At 45.1% G+C, this 14626-nt stretch overlaps 1 protein-coding gene across 1 annotated transcript; it reads left to right on the top strand.

The window, feature by feature from the left end:
* The first annotated feature begins 615 nt into the window (after nucleotides 1-615).
* Nucleotides 616-14625, top strand: GABRE (gamma-aminobutyric acid type A receptor subunit epsilon). Its single transcript, XM_008685642.2, has 9 exons — nucleotides 616-776; nucleotides 2904-3121; nucleotides 3560-3627; nucleotides 6863-7083; nucleotides 7793-7875; nucleotides 9234-9371; nucleotides 13556-13708; nucleotides 13821-14020; nucleotides 14287-14625. The coding sequence occupies exons 1-9, from the start codon at nucleotides 616-618 to the stop codon at nucleotides 14623-14625; spliced, it is 1581 nt and encodes a 526-aa protein (XP_008683864.2).
* The last annotated feature ends 1 nt before the right edge of the window (nucleotide 14626 follows it).

The raw sequence follows: 14626 nt of genomic DNA, 5'->3' as shown, positions 1-14626 counted from the left end.
TTATTCTCTGAGGTCTGAGGTTTGGGTCTCGGATTTCAATCCCCATCCCCTTTTCCCAAAGGTTTCCCTTAAGCAGCCAGCTTCCCTCACACTTTCTTCTGGCCCTGAGACTTTGCTAGGAAGGTTGTTCCCTGCACTTCTGACTTTTTATAGTAAAAGATGACTGCTTCATATTTTTGAGACGGTTTCCATTCCAGAAGTCTCCATGGCACTGGGCTCCTGTCTTGCTATCTGTTTTGGAGAGAGGGGAGATGGCTTCTCTCCTCACCCCAGAATGCTTTAGTTCCTCAGAGGAGGGGCTGTGGGGCTCCCTGCTGGCTCCCTGCTGGTGCCCTGGGGTGTGGGGGTTGGCTTGGCAAATATTTCCGAATGCGTGCAAGGAATTTCCAGTCATCCACATCCCTCCAGATATGAATTGAACTGTTTGGGAGAGCTGGCATAGTTACTGGCTGGGGCAAAAGAGGGGTCTGGGAGTGGGGGGCAGAAGGAAGGGGGAGGACCAGGAAAAGAAAAAAACAGTTGGGAAGAGGGGCTGTTGACTTGGAAACTACCCTTCCAGTCCGGCGGGTGGGGGAAGGGAAGGGCCGCTGTAACTGGTGTTCAGACATTGTCAACATGGCAACCCATGATGTCATCAAAGAGCTGGAGGTGGGTTTGGGGTGTGTTGGCAAGGACCACATCGAACCAGGAAACCTTGCTCTGGTCCAGACTCAGCCTCAAATGGTGGTGACTTTGGGCACAACCCTTCCCCCAGGTGGGATTCAGTTTCTTGATCTGTAAGGTGAAAAAGAGGGCTGATTTGGGGGAAAAAAAAAACCAGTGGCCCCCCTCCTAGAGCATTGCCAGTCCCCTCCTCCTCTCCTTCCCTCCCCCACAGTTAGTTGAAAGAGCATCTTCAGTAGTGGGAGGGAGTCTGGAGCTTCATCTCCATCTTGGACCATTGCATATGGAGGGATGTGGGTGCATGAAAAGACCCCATGGAAAGATTCCACTAGTTCAGTACATGAGTGTTTTTCAAGTTTTTATTATTTCTAGCCTTGAAAGGGAGCTTAATGGCTGGCTGAGGAAAAGTATGCAGTGTCAGCAGCTCCTTAACCTCAAGGATCCCAGGATGAGTGTGTTTGTTTTATTTGTATTTTACTGGCAAAGGCTGATTGTAGAATTACAGCAACCTCAAGACCTTCTGATATCCATTTTCATCACAGACATAGTTTGGGAGCAGGGGGGCTTCAGTGGTCCCCAGGCTTTTGCTTGTTTGCTTGCCTCTTGAACCTTGGGGCTCTTGTTGTTGGCTTCAGATATTTGGGTGGTCTTGGCTGGCAGTGCCAGTTCTGATTGTGCCATGCTCCTAGCCATGTCACTCATTTTGCAGGGTCTTAGGCTGGATTGATTCTCCTTCTGCCCCTCCAACAGTCAGAGGCCCTGGGTGGGTGGGAGGGGAATGCCTCAGGGAGGGAGGACATTTCTGCATGTGTTATTTGAAAATGGAAACCGCTTTTTCTTAAGCCCAGGTCTTCCCTCGTCCACAGTGGGAATTAGCCACTTTAGACATGAGAAATAGCATAAATCTGGCACATCTGATTGCCGGTTAGGCAATTCTAAGAGCTTGAAATACTGCAGGAAAATGTGTTTTGCTGCACAAGTTGTCAGGCCCCTCATCTGCTCCACAGAAGCCATACTTATGTTGCTGGTCCTCTCCACCTAGCCCCGAAAAGCTTCACCACATGCCCCCTCCCGGTACACTCTCCTACCCAAAGGAAACCACTCTCCTGCTTTACAACATCATAGATTAATTTTGCTGAAGGCTTTTTGAAAAGCTTTTAATTATAATTTTTTTCAAAGATATAGAAAAGTAGGGGGAACAATCGAGTGAAGCCCCATGTAACCATCACCAGCCTTATTAATTATGAATTCATGGCCACACTTAATTTCTCTATCCCCCACTCACTCTCCATTTCATCTTAAATTATTCTAAAGCAAATCTCAGACATCCTATCATTTCATATGCAATTATTTTACTATGCATCTCTAGTTATAAGGACTCCAAACACATAATAAAACACCACTATTACACCAAAAATTTTAGAATAATTTTGTCATACTGAAGAAACTATCCAGTCAGTGTTCAAATCTCTGCTATTGTGTCATAAATGTTTTGTTTTGTGTTGTGTTTTAATTTGCCTTTTAAAATCAGGATCCAAATAAGATCCATATATTAGCAGATTTTTTTAGCATTTTTTTTCCAAAACACTTTTTTTATTGAATTAGAACATAGATCAGAAAAGTACTCAAATCATTAGTGTGTAGTTGATGAACTGTCAGAAAATGACCACACTGGTCTCAGTACACCCACATCAGGGACTAGAACATGACCAGAATCTCAGGAGTCCCCTGAAACCCACTTCCTCACTGCTTCCCAGTAGAAGTACCAGGACCCTAACTTCTAGCATCATCAGTGAGTTTCATGCATTGCCAGATGGCTTTTTAATTGAATTTTTTTTGTTTTATTTAATTTAATTCTTATTTTTGGGCTGTGGTACATGGCTGTGGCACTCAGGCTGGACTCCATTCGGCCATCTCTCCTGGATGACAGTCTCTGAGTAAAGGACTCCTGTCTTTTCTCAGTGCTCAGAGCTTGGTTTTGTTATTGGGATATTTTTAAACTAAAAATTACCATGAAGGAAGAATAGTATGGAAAGTCCCCAAAGAGCAGCAAGATTTAGAAGAAATTAATAAATATAATCTGTTACTGGTTCAAAATTTGCTGTTACCAGTCATTCTTGATGCCTTGGGATGCAGACTTATTTTGGTTTGCTTCTGTCCCAGAGGTCTCAGCTGGGGCCCCTACAGAGTGGAGAACAGAGTTTCATTTTTTTGTTTGTTTGGTTGTTTTTTTGTTCTAGGAGCGAAGAACCTCATGTTGAATCAGAAAATGGACCCTCTGCCCATGATGATGTCTATGGGCCCCAGCCCCAGGCTCTTGAAAAGAAGCTCCTCTCTGAAGAAACAAAGCCTGCCCTTATTGGTCCCCATCCCAGACTTGGGAAACTGCCAGCAGCCACTCACATCCTGAACAGTATCCTGAGTAACTATGACCACAAACTGCGCCCTGGCATAGGTGGTGAGTAGCAGAACAGTTCTTCCCCTCCTGGAGCAGGAGTTTGAGGGCATAGGTGTGGATAATGGGTGTGGGGTATAGGTGAGGGTGTCATGTACATGGGCTGGTACGTCTGTTGCTGAACTGTCAGGTAAGAGATATCAACGCTAGTCTCAGCAGTGCTCTTGACATTGGTCTAGACTTTTTTCTTTTCTCACCCTCAGTTTTTCCAACTATAAAATAAGATGAGTAGACTAGATGACTGACCTTTAAGGTATGTCCAGCTCTTAACAGTCCGTGAATTGGATCTTGCCATGAAAGAACAAAGAAGGAAATAGAACTGAATGTTGAAACCATGTCTCTAGTCCTCACCCATCTCCCTGTTCTCCCCTCTGACCATGCCTTCCCCTGTCCCTGCCCCTATTTGACACTTAACCTCTGCAACTTCTGCTTTCTTTACAGAAAAGCCCACTGTGGTCACTGTTGAGCTCTCTGTCAACACCCTTGGTCCTATTTCTATCCTGGACATGGTGAGTACTGATTTTTGATTACAGTGCCTCGTAACCCACAGAGCTGACCCACGGGGCCTTTCACACACTTGTTTTTTCTGCTCTGTGTCTCTATAAGAGTTTTGTGGTTTTGGTTTTGGTTTTGTTTTGGAGAGGGAATATTGTAACCAACACTGACTCTCGAAGGTGGGAAAAGGTAAGTCCCTTGCTGACTGAAGAGGACCTTTAGAATCCTGACCATATCTTCTAGTCTTTCATTCAAAATAAAAATAATAAAGCAACTTTAAACACCACAATGGAATGGCTCTTTTTCCTGATAGTGATTTTTATAGATTTAAGTCTATAGTTAACTAACTTTTGTTGTAAGACTGCTTCTCTCATTTCTCTTTCCTTTTCCAGTACTATCATTCTAGTGTTAGGACTGTCCTCAGTTAGCCTCTATCATCTCTCCTTAAAGTATGCAAAATTCGAGGTCTCTGCCTACCCCAGTCTGCCTACTGACCTGGCCTCCTGTGTGACGTGCCTCCTGTAGTTCTGACCTGGCTTAAAGCATGGAGTTCAGTACCACACTCTAGCTCCCCTCCATGGCTGGAGCCAACCCAGAGCTCGGGTTTTATTTTTTTTCCCCCCACCCGGTTAGAGACCACGTGCTCTAGTCACATTAGCATATGGGTGTTACCAAATCACCTTGTACCTTTGAGTCTTTGTTCAAACTATTTCCTGTTTGGAATGCCATTGCTCCAATTTTCTACTTGCCTGAAGCCTTATCCTTCAGGGTCTATCTCTAATGGCATCTTCTCTGACCTCCACAGCTATTAATTGCTCCCTTTATACTCACACCACACTCCTGTCTTTAGGATTCAGAGTTTTCTAGTTTATATCATAGTTGTTTACCTGCTCTTCTCTTTATCTGCCTTGCTCTCCTGATTATGGTTTCCTTGGTGTCAAGGACTCAGTATATGTTAACTGAGCAAATTAATTATGAAAGATCTTGTGTAGAACTCACTCCGCCCCCCCCCCATACCTAACAAGCCTAAGGGATACAGTCTAATAACTTAGCAGTCACTGAACCTGACATGCAACACAGAACTGGTCTAAAGAGGAGCCAACAACTTGATTTTCTTTGGCCGATAAAGTGCTGCTTTAGCCTAGGCCAAGTGCCTTTAGAAGATGCCAAATACTCATGTGGCATTAAATTTCCCCCAGGAGGTCTGGTCTTTCACATAATTCCAAATAGTTCTTTAAAACTGTGGGAGTTCTCAGTTCTTGTATAGTCTACTTTTCCCTGGTGACACTGTGGAGTTTTGTATTTGGTAAGGAGGGAGTGTATGTCTCTCACACAGCCAATGAACAGAGCATTCCTTAGATCTTCATGACAGCTCGTATGGCAGGCAATGCTGCCACTGGCATCCTCAGAGCAAGCATTTTGTTACAGAAGGGGTGTGGTTGTTTGAAGGGAGTTCGCACACCCCTCAGTTAATCAGATGCTGCATAGAGCATAGGATTAGTTCTTAGGGAGAGAAACCTGAGCCCATAGCTTGGAGATTTAAATCAAATGTTTCTACCAGTTTCCTGGTTAAATTTTTGGAACACCTAGCCTGAGCTTAGAAGGCAGTGACCAGTCTGGGAATGACTGCCCATCACAGCATCAACAGTTGCTAATAACAGTTGCTGTGATAATTGTTGCAAGCAATCCTAATTAAGCCAATTCCTTGACACTGAATTTCTAGAGTTTCAGCTGAGCTAAAAAAAGATGTACAACCCAAGCTCCTTTGTCAAACTGGGGAAAAATTGAACTGTTAGTTATCAGTTGCTGTGTAATGAACTTACAATTGGTATCTTGTTAAACAGAAATTAAATGCTCATTTGAAGCACTATAACACAGAGCAAGAGCACAGCATGCATGGACTGTGGAGGGAAGACTATGGCCATGTGAACTGCTTGGTAGCGAGGGGAAGTCTTCCCTCCACAATCCATCCTGTCTGCTTCTCTGGACTACTCCAGGAAACCTTCTCAGAGGCTGGCTCCCAGCAATTTGGCAATGGCTCTCAACCCCTCTTGGCCTAGGCAGCAAAGCCAAACTGGGATTATTTTGACCTTTAACCTGAGAGCTCAACTGGCCTCCAAGCTGTGGGTTTCTGGTTGGTGTTCATTGTTTGATGCAGGATAACTCAGGAGAAAGACCTAGGGATTCTACAGGGGGAAATTGGACCTTTGTATCCAAAGGGATTGTTGGTGCAGGTGAAATAAGCAGTAGAGAGGGGAATCAGTGAAGGCCATCCCAGGGCAAGGTCATGGTAATGGTGCATTGCTCATCAGAGCCAATATGCTGCCATTAGCTCTTTGTGCGAGTTTGGACAGGCCGTTTTCTCTCTGAGCCTCAGTTGCCCTGCCTCTAAAGTAAAGGAGGTTGGGCTAGCCCTCAAGGTTCCCTCTTGGCCTACTTCTGGCACTTACTCTTCACGCTGCTTGCAATTCTATTGCAGTCTGTTTTTTACCCTTCAATACCAGTAGTGCAAATCTCTAGCTTCTCATACTTCTTCCTATTAAACATCCTTCTCGATGTTTAACAGACAGTTTATGGAATAGATAATGTCATCTGGAGACCAGATAATCACAGGTATAGCTATGCATACACACACACACACACACACACACATTCAGAGGTTAGGTGCCCTTGTTTAAAAGGAAAAACAAAACAATTATTCAAAAAGCATGAGACTAAATACATGCTTCTCTTATGACTCAAAGCACTTCATTTTAAAATATAACTCTGGAGAATGAAGGACTGAGGTTAGTTAACATTTGTGCTCCCCAAATAAAAGCTGAAAGGGGAAACTTCACCATATACAACCAAAGGTATGTGTGTATTTGTAAATGCTTAAGATGAATTTGAGTTGAGATCTTTGGTTTGTTATGGAAATGTGGGGGCTGAGAGGGTGTTAACCTGGCTGGAGTAATCCCATAATCCTATAAGGCAGTGGTGATGTGATGAGCTCAGCCTGTGCAATTAAGCCACCATTGCCTGTCTCTTTCTAGATGAAATATGTCTTCCCTGATTGTTGTTTATCTGGGAATATTCCTTTCTTTTGGGAATACCTGGAAATAGAAAACTCCTACAGCCTAATTCATGCTGTTTTCCTCTGTGCAAACCTAAGTTGGTTCCTATCTGCTTGATAGGCCCTTCACAGGATGGCATGAGAATAATCTTTGCCTGTACAGCTCTAGGTATGTGCTTTTCTATCAATTCCACCAGGAATACACCATTGACATCACCTTCTGCCAGACCTGGTATGATGAACGCCTCCGTTACAATGGCAGCTTTGAGAGTTTTGTTCTGAATGGCAACATGGTGAGCGAGCTATGGATCCCAGACACGTTTTTTAGGAATTCCAAGAGGACTCAAGAGCATGTGATCACCATGCCCAACCAGATGGTTCGCATCCACAAGGATGGCAAGGTGTTGTACACGATTAGGTATGTCAAGCCTCTGGAATATTACCTCTTGTGACTCTTTTCACCAAAGAACCATGGGTATAGGTTTCATCCTGAATGATACTTTAAGGGCCTTTCCAGCTTTGCTAGACCTTGAGCTCAACCCCCTCATGTATAGACACAGACACTAGGCCTCAAAGTAGAAAGATTACCTAAAGCCACACACCAAGTGCATGGCAGAGATGTGACTGGGACCCAGTTACTTGGCTCCCAGTCCACAGGTCCCCCCCCACTATAGTATGACTGCATTGCCTGGACAGTTCCATCCCAAGTGGGCACTAGATGTAAAGATACGTCCACGGTGGTGGAATTGTCCAGGCAGAGCAGCAACACAGTGGTTGGAAAGATACCTAAGAGCAGGCTGGACATTTGAATGTCTGGCAGGGGAAGGTTGTGTATCGGTGGCATGAGCTGGGAAGGTAGTAGAGACTGGGAGAATGTTGGCAAGTCCTGAAAGCTGGGATGGGCAAGAAACAAAAGCCCATCTAAATTGGTCCACATATTTCTCTGATGATGGAACACAAAGTAGCCAGATACTTTCAAGCTGTTCTTCCTCTCTTTTTGTCTCTCCTTTGAGCTCTTTGTTTCAAATCCTACTATTACCACTCATTGGTGGTGGTCCCCAGGCCCAAGGTGGGTGGATACCTATGTGCTCAGGGCCAGCCTAATGAGGCTCCTTTCTCCCTTCCAGGATGACCATTGATGCTGGATGTTTACTCCACATGCTCAAATTTCCAATGGATTCTCACTCTTGCCCTCTGTCTTTCTCTAGCTGTGAGTACCTTCTTAGGTCTCTGGGGCCCCAGAGTCATGCTGAGCCCCTTCTTTTTTCTCATCCTCGCCCTTTACATTTTTCTGCCTCTGCTTTTCTCCTAAGATCGTGCCAGATTTGCCCAGAGTCTCCTCAGCTTGTTTCCTGCTGACAATACTGTGTTGCTTCACCTGGACCTCGTGTTGGGTTCTTCCCTCTTCCTTCCACTCCATCTCAAGTCAGTCGCCCATCTCTGAAGTGTGATTAAAGTACGTCTGCTCCTCTCCATCTCTACTGGCAGTACCTTGGCTTAGGCCTTTGCCGTCTTCCACTTGGACTTTCACAACATTTTCACTTTAAAACTGAACATGTCCAGAACTAAATACATTGTCTCCTCCCAACCTCTACCCCCAAAACAAATGTTTGCTTCTGTGTTCACATTTGTCTCATTGAAAGGCACCATCAGTCACTCAGTTGTCCAAGCCAAGAACTTTGATGCTTCTTTCTCCATCACCTCCTACATCTAATCAATCAACACATTGTTGGTATTCCCTCCTGAGTCTCTATTGATCCTATTTCTCTGCATTCTCACTGCCACAGCTTTGATTCCTGCCTTCATTCATTTTATTGTGCCCAGATTCCTGCACTGGCCTCCCAAAACTGGTCTCCCTGTCAACAAGCCATCTTCATATAATGACAAAGGTGACCTAATTGAAACATCATCTAAACCAGGTCATGTCTTAGTTTCCAATCCTCCCTGAACTGTCATGGATCAATTCCAAATTCCTTAGAATGACCCTCAAGGTACTTCATTAACTGGCCCCTGTTATCAGTTCCTGTATGCTTTACCCAGCCTCCGTGAGCTAGCTATCCTGAACTTTTGGCATTTCCATAATCCATCAGGCATTTTCACCTTTCTATACATAAAACACCCTCCTCACCCTTTCAGCCTCACCCATACAGAAAATATTTTACTTAGCTTTTAAGATTTATTAGAAATGTTACCTGCTCTATGAAATCTTTGTTGGTTGCATCCCCAAGTGGTCTTTCCCTCTTCTGTTTTTCCACTGTCCCATGGGTGGAGGTTTCTCAGCAATTCCAACAATTACAGGTGTATACTTACTATCTTAATAAAATGTGAATGTTTGAGGGCAAGGCTTCTGCCTTGCTCATCTTTATATTTCCAGCACAGAGTCTGGTACTAAGGAATGCTCAGTAAATGCACGTATTGAATGGACTTCAACAATGAGGTAAGAGAGTCAAGGTCCCACAGCTGGTGAGGCCGGAGTCAGGACTCTAAGGCATTGCTCAGACTCCATGCTGGTGGAGACAGCTGGGCTTCCCAGTCTCACATGACCCTCCTTCCCATGTTGCTTTACAGTTTCCTATCCTGAGAGTGAGATGATCTACCAATGGGAAGATTTCAAGCTTGAAATCAATGAGAAGAATTCCTGGAAGCTCTTTCAATTTGATTTTACAGGAGTGACCAACACTACTGAAACTATCTCAACCCCAGCTGGTACGTGTGCCTTTGAAACCAGGGCTAGGCAGAGGCCCAGAAGGGTGGTAAAGGATGACTGGAGGTGGCTATCCATACGTATAAATGTATGTAATCGTCCCATGGAAATATTGTAGAACATGACTCCTGTCTTGTAAATGCGAAGCACTTACAACTGTTTGCAGAGGAAACTGAGACTTTGTGACACATCTCAGTCTCATCCGCAAAGAAGTAAGTGTTTTGCCAAGTCCCTGAGAGGGTAGGTAAGTAGTTAAAGTTTTATTGCTGTCAGGATTTGCAACTAGCTTTGTCATGCAGACCCTTCAGTTTCTCAGTCTTTGTTACAACCAGCCTGTTTGGATGACTTTGGGGACTGGAGCTCATGTGAGTTCTCCATAACTAAAATCAATTCAAGCCAGTTGAGTGGGAAACAAAGTTGGTCCTAATGGAAAGTGGAAGCTAGAGTTCTAATGTCAGCTAGGTGAGGGCTGAGATAGTATGGGGGAAGTTTCAGCAATTATAATTACTACTGCATCAACATTTATTTTAAAGAAGCAGCTCTGACAAGCACAGATTCCTGTCAAAGCCTTCATGGCGGATTCAACATGGACATGGCGATCAATTGGTTTCTGAGTTAGTCCCTAACAAGGACTAAAGGGGAGGGTCCTGGATCTTTTCAATGTCAGCTTCCAATCAGATATGAGTGTCTTTGCTTGTGTTCCTAGGTGATCTCAATAAGAAGCTAAGGGACCTCCCCAGGATTGCTCCCAGAGCAGCCCTGGAAACCTTCTTCACACGTACTGACCAAGTCAAGGCAGAGGAGGCACTGCCCTCATCGTTTCCAGAATGCAGATGAAGCCAGTCACCCACCCAACCAGTCATTTGCCGTAGAAGGAGTCTTGCTTTGCTTCTGTGTGGCTAGGCAGAAAACCTGCTTTTGCTGCACTTAATTGAGTTGGTCACTGGGTGAGGAATAGCTCGTGTTCATCTGGCTAGAGCTTTGCTTGCATAGTGCTAGGCAGGGACAGAGGGCTATTTTACAAATGCTTTTCTTTTTCTCAGAGTCTCTGGGTAAGCAGTTGTACTACCTTTGACTTGGGATCCTTGCTCTTCTGCCAGCTAACCATGGGCCTTTCTGCACCTCAGTTTTCCCAAACAGGTGGGGAACCATCATCAAAAGCAGCAGAAGAGACAAGGCCCAGGGGCTTTCAAGTCACTAGTGGTTCCGTTTAGTAGATGGTTATGCATTGTTTCAAAATGGTGCCCTAGTGACTACAAAGCCTCAGAGCCAGCATCATCACAAAAGCAATGACAATAGGTAAGCACCAGCCCTCCTTGGGAGAGAGGAAGGTTCTTGGGGTAAAAGGAGAAGGGCTTCTTTCTCTTCTGCTAGAGGCTAGTTGTTCTTGAATTATGCTTTCTTCAGTATCATAGTTCTCTTTGAGGCTGGTCCCAAACTCTTCCCATCAGTCTCTGGGCAGTTCTTTCTATACAAAGCAGATTTATGTACCAGCTCCTAAGGGTTCAGAATGTGGTGGTAGCTTGCTGTTTTGGTCACCTTGGGCCTTGAATCAGAGAATCTCTGCTTCAGAAGTCTTTTCAGAGAGTGCAACCTTGCCCCCAGTGAGTGAGTTATCTTTCACTGGTGGCTATCGAGACTCTGATGGAATGAATCTTACCCATGATTAAGACTTCACTTTCTTGCAAGGGAGTTTCTTCCATCTCTGGACAACTCTGTCCCTCAGAAAACTCCCTGTTCATCTAAAATTGGAGTTTCTGGAACTCCTACCCATTGGACCTGATTATTTTTCCCTAGAACTACTGAATTTATGGTAAGCCCGGTCACTCCTCCACAGGGTCAAGATTAAAGGCCCGGTGTTATGGTCTCAGAGCAGGGTCACAATCTTTTACAGACTCACAGTCTAGTTTCTTTTCCTTCCTTTGTTTTTTACAGCTTTGGGCCCACTCATTCTTCTAGTCCCAGGTCTCTGGACACAGTCTATTAAATTATGTTCCTCTGACAGTGCAGGGACCAACTCTGGTCTGGCCAAATGAGAGAAGAGAAGCATCTTTAATTTGGGGGGGGGTTGTTTTGTTCGGCTTTGGCTTTGGCTCCTTAGCCCCAGATACCTTTTTCCCTTACCCATGCTCCTTTATTCCTCAGAAATAAGAAATGTGTTAGTATCCTTCCCTCAGCTTTCAGAAAAAAATTTCTGTATCTTTTTTTTAAAGATTTTATTTATTTATTTGACAGAGAGAGAGACAGCCAGCGAGAGAGGGAACACAAGCAGGGGGAGTGGGAGAGGAAGAAGCAGGCTCCCAGTGGTGCAGGGAGCCCAATGTGGGGCTCGATCCCAGGACTCTGGGATCACCCCCTGAGCCGAAGGCAGATGCTTAACGACTGAGCCACCCAGGTGTCCCCCAATTTCTGTATCTTGACAAGTAGAGAAGGTCATTCTTTGGCTGGAATAAATAAGATAAATATAGGAGAAGCGGATAGGATAATAAATCTTGCAACAAGAATATGTATTTGCAGGGAGTTGTTGTAGCTAAATAGAGGTATCTTAAATTGTAGTCAAGACCCCAGGGCAAGAGAACTAAGAACTGGGTAAGTACATTCTGGCCAGTAGGCAAGTGTGAGTGGTTTCTGCAGCAGCCCTGGGGGAGGAGTTCTATCCCCAAAGCTACTACTCTGAATACAGGTATTCTACTGACCCCAAGCCATGTCCTTACCTTTTTCCAGAGAACTCTTGCCCTTTAAGTGTCAGTGCTGCCAAGCTGAGTAGGAAAGGCTGCTCTTCTCATTTAGCTCCAACATACCCAGACCTGCTATGCAGTTGATCTACTTTCCAAAATAGGAGGACACGTGGACATGCTAGTGTTCTGGTCTGCTTTACCAAGCTGTTGCCAGAGAGTAGCAAGAGTCACTGAGCATCTGCTAGGTTCCAGACCATGCTGGGCTTGGATGGGCAAGAGGCAAGCCGCAGGGCTTACAGGAGAGATTTAAACCCTGAAGGGATTAAAAAGCCCACCTAACTCAAAGCTAAGGAATTTTACAGCACCACTTAGGTAGAAGTTTGGAACTTAGCTTCACTAAGGAGACAGAACTTGAGCTATCACAAACCCTATGTGATGTTGAAAATGAAATGGGAGGTTCTGGGCTCAGGAAAGCCCCCAGAATTTCTGGGGTCATGATGAGAATGTAGAGTGTTTGGGATGAGTGTGTCAAAATATAAGGCAGCATGAAGGGTATAATGGAAGATGCCAACTAGAGATGTAGGTTGTCATTAGGTACTATAAGAGTCATCACTGTGTAGGGGAAGTGCCAACATCAAGGACATGATCCCCCAATTTTCACTTTCAGCTAATTCTATTTTCTTGAAATACTCAGTTTGGATTAAGGTAATAGACTAAGAACAGGTAGTCTAGGGTTTGGATATTGGTGCAAATATGCCAGCTATCTCAGAGAATCTGAGAGTATATGGGATTAGCTTACAGGAAGGTGTGTGTGCACACACATGTGTGTGTGTAAGATGTCAGAGCCAGGTCATGGTGGACCTTTAGTGTCAGATTAGAGTTGCATTTGATTCTGTAGCTGTAGTGGAATAGGGAACCACCAGAGGTATGGGATGGGCAAGTGATTTCTTTTGGCCTTTGATACGACAGTGCTAACTAAGACATTTTACCAACATACAAATGAATAGGAAGGAGGCCAAATGGATTCTGTGCTTTCCCCACCACAGCACAGGCCACCCTGGGCTCATTCCCTGAGAGTATACGTTGTAAAGGCCAGTAGTACATGTGTTAGGCTATGATTCTGCAGACTAGATATGGCACCTTAATGGATGTGAGGTCTCAGTCAGCCATCTGGACATTAGCTGTGTGGTCCTGATAACTAGAGAGCTAACTGATTTTTTCACTTTCGTCTGACACTTCTGCCATCCTGGAAAGACACACTGGGTGTTGGGCAGTGGGCTGAAAAAGGCAATGAAGTTTCTGGCCTTGGCTTAACTCTTAACTGACCACAGGTCTTGCAATGAGTCTCCTCTCTGCTTTTCTTCTGATTCTCTGTATGTGGCATTGGAATAATGTGCCTGTAACTTAGGACTATGGTGTGGATCCCATGACCCTTAACATGCATGTCCTGTCTGGGGGAGACCCTCATGTCAGTGCTGTAATGAAGTGGTATTTTTTATGTCTTCCAGGTGATTTCATGGTAGTGACACTTTTTTTCAATGTGAGCAGGCGGTTTGGCTTTGTAGCCTTTCAAAACTATGTCCCTTCTTCTGTGACCACAATGCTCTCCTGGGTTTCCTTTTGGATCAAGAAAGACTCTGCCCCAGCCAGAACCTCTTTAGGTAAGTGGGTAATACATACAAATGGACACAGAATTGCCTTCTCGAGGGTCCTTTCAGCAGTGTAATATACGGATTGGTAGCTGAGCCCACCTCCATTACTGTGCTTTCACAGGAATAACCTCTGTACTCACCATGACCACATTGGGCACCTTTTCCCGAAAGAATTTCCCACGTGTCTCCTATATCACAGCCTTGGATTTCTATATTGCCATCTGCTTCGTCTTTTGCTTCTGTGCTCTGATGGAGTTTGCTGTGCTCAACTTTCTGACCTACAACTGGACGAAACCCTGTGCTTCTCCAAAACTTCGCCATGTATGACCTGGGTATGGGAGTGGTGGCAAGCTTTTGGAGTGTGGCGGCATGCAAGTGAGGGGGCTAGGACTCATGGCACAAAGATGGCCAGTTCACCAAGTGATGGAGGTGGGGAACCTGAGGTTGGTGGGGGAGTTGAATAAACTTTTTGATGTCATCCTGGAAACAGTGTGCCAAAGACAGAACCTCCAGAAAACCTGGGAGAGCACCTAGACTTGATTCATCTTTGTTTGACTTTGTTCCACTTCTTCCCTTGTCTGTTTCAGCCCTATATTCGTACCCGTGCCCTTACCCCTCCCCGTGCCCACCAGCATCCAGAAGCTTTTGTGTGCCAGATCGAGGACTCTGAGGAGAGTGATGGAGAGGAGGGCCCGTCTTGCCCTGCCCAGCAGTCTCTTGGCCGAGGTACCATCCAGAGCCTTGGCGGTTGCTGCAAGTGGGGCAAGAAGTACTTCTGCATGGTCCCCAGTTGTGAGGGCAGTATCTGGCAGCAGGGCCGCCTCTTCATCCACATCTACCGCCTGGATAACTACTCACGAGTTGTTTTCCCAGTGACCTTCTTCTTCTTCAATGTGCTCTACTGGCTTGTTTGCCTTAACCTGTAGG

This window comes from Ursus maritimus (assembly GCF_017311325.1).
Source record: "Ursus maritimus isolate PB19 chromosome X unlocalized genomic scaffold, ASM1731132v1 scaffold_X1, whole genome shotgun sequence".
Lineage (NCBI taxonomy): Eukaryota > Metazoa > Chordata > Mammalia > Carnivora > Ursidae > Ursus > Ursus maritimus.
The sequence above is the reverse complement of the archived record's forward strand: the minus strand, read 5'-3'. Positions and strand labels throughout refer to the sequence as shown.

What these genes read in the sequence shown, in the direction of transcription:
- GABRE (XM_008685642.2), top strand. Translation starts at nt 616, where the DNA reads ATGGCAACCCATGATGTCATCAAAGAGCTGGAGGTGGGTTTGGGGTGT. An exon ending in CCCAGCCAGAACCTCTTTAG is followed by an intron (nt 13,709 to 13,820) that starts GTAAGTGGGTAA and finishes GTGCTTTCACAG; the next exon opens with GAATAACCTCTGTACTCACC. An exon ending in CTTCTCCAAAACTTCGCCAT is followed by an intron (nt 14,021 to 14,286) that starts GTATGACCTGGG and finishes TGTCTGTTTCAG; the next exon opens with CCCTATATTCGTACCCGTGC.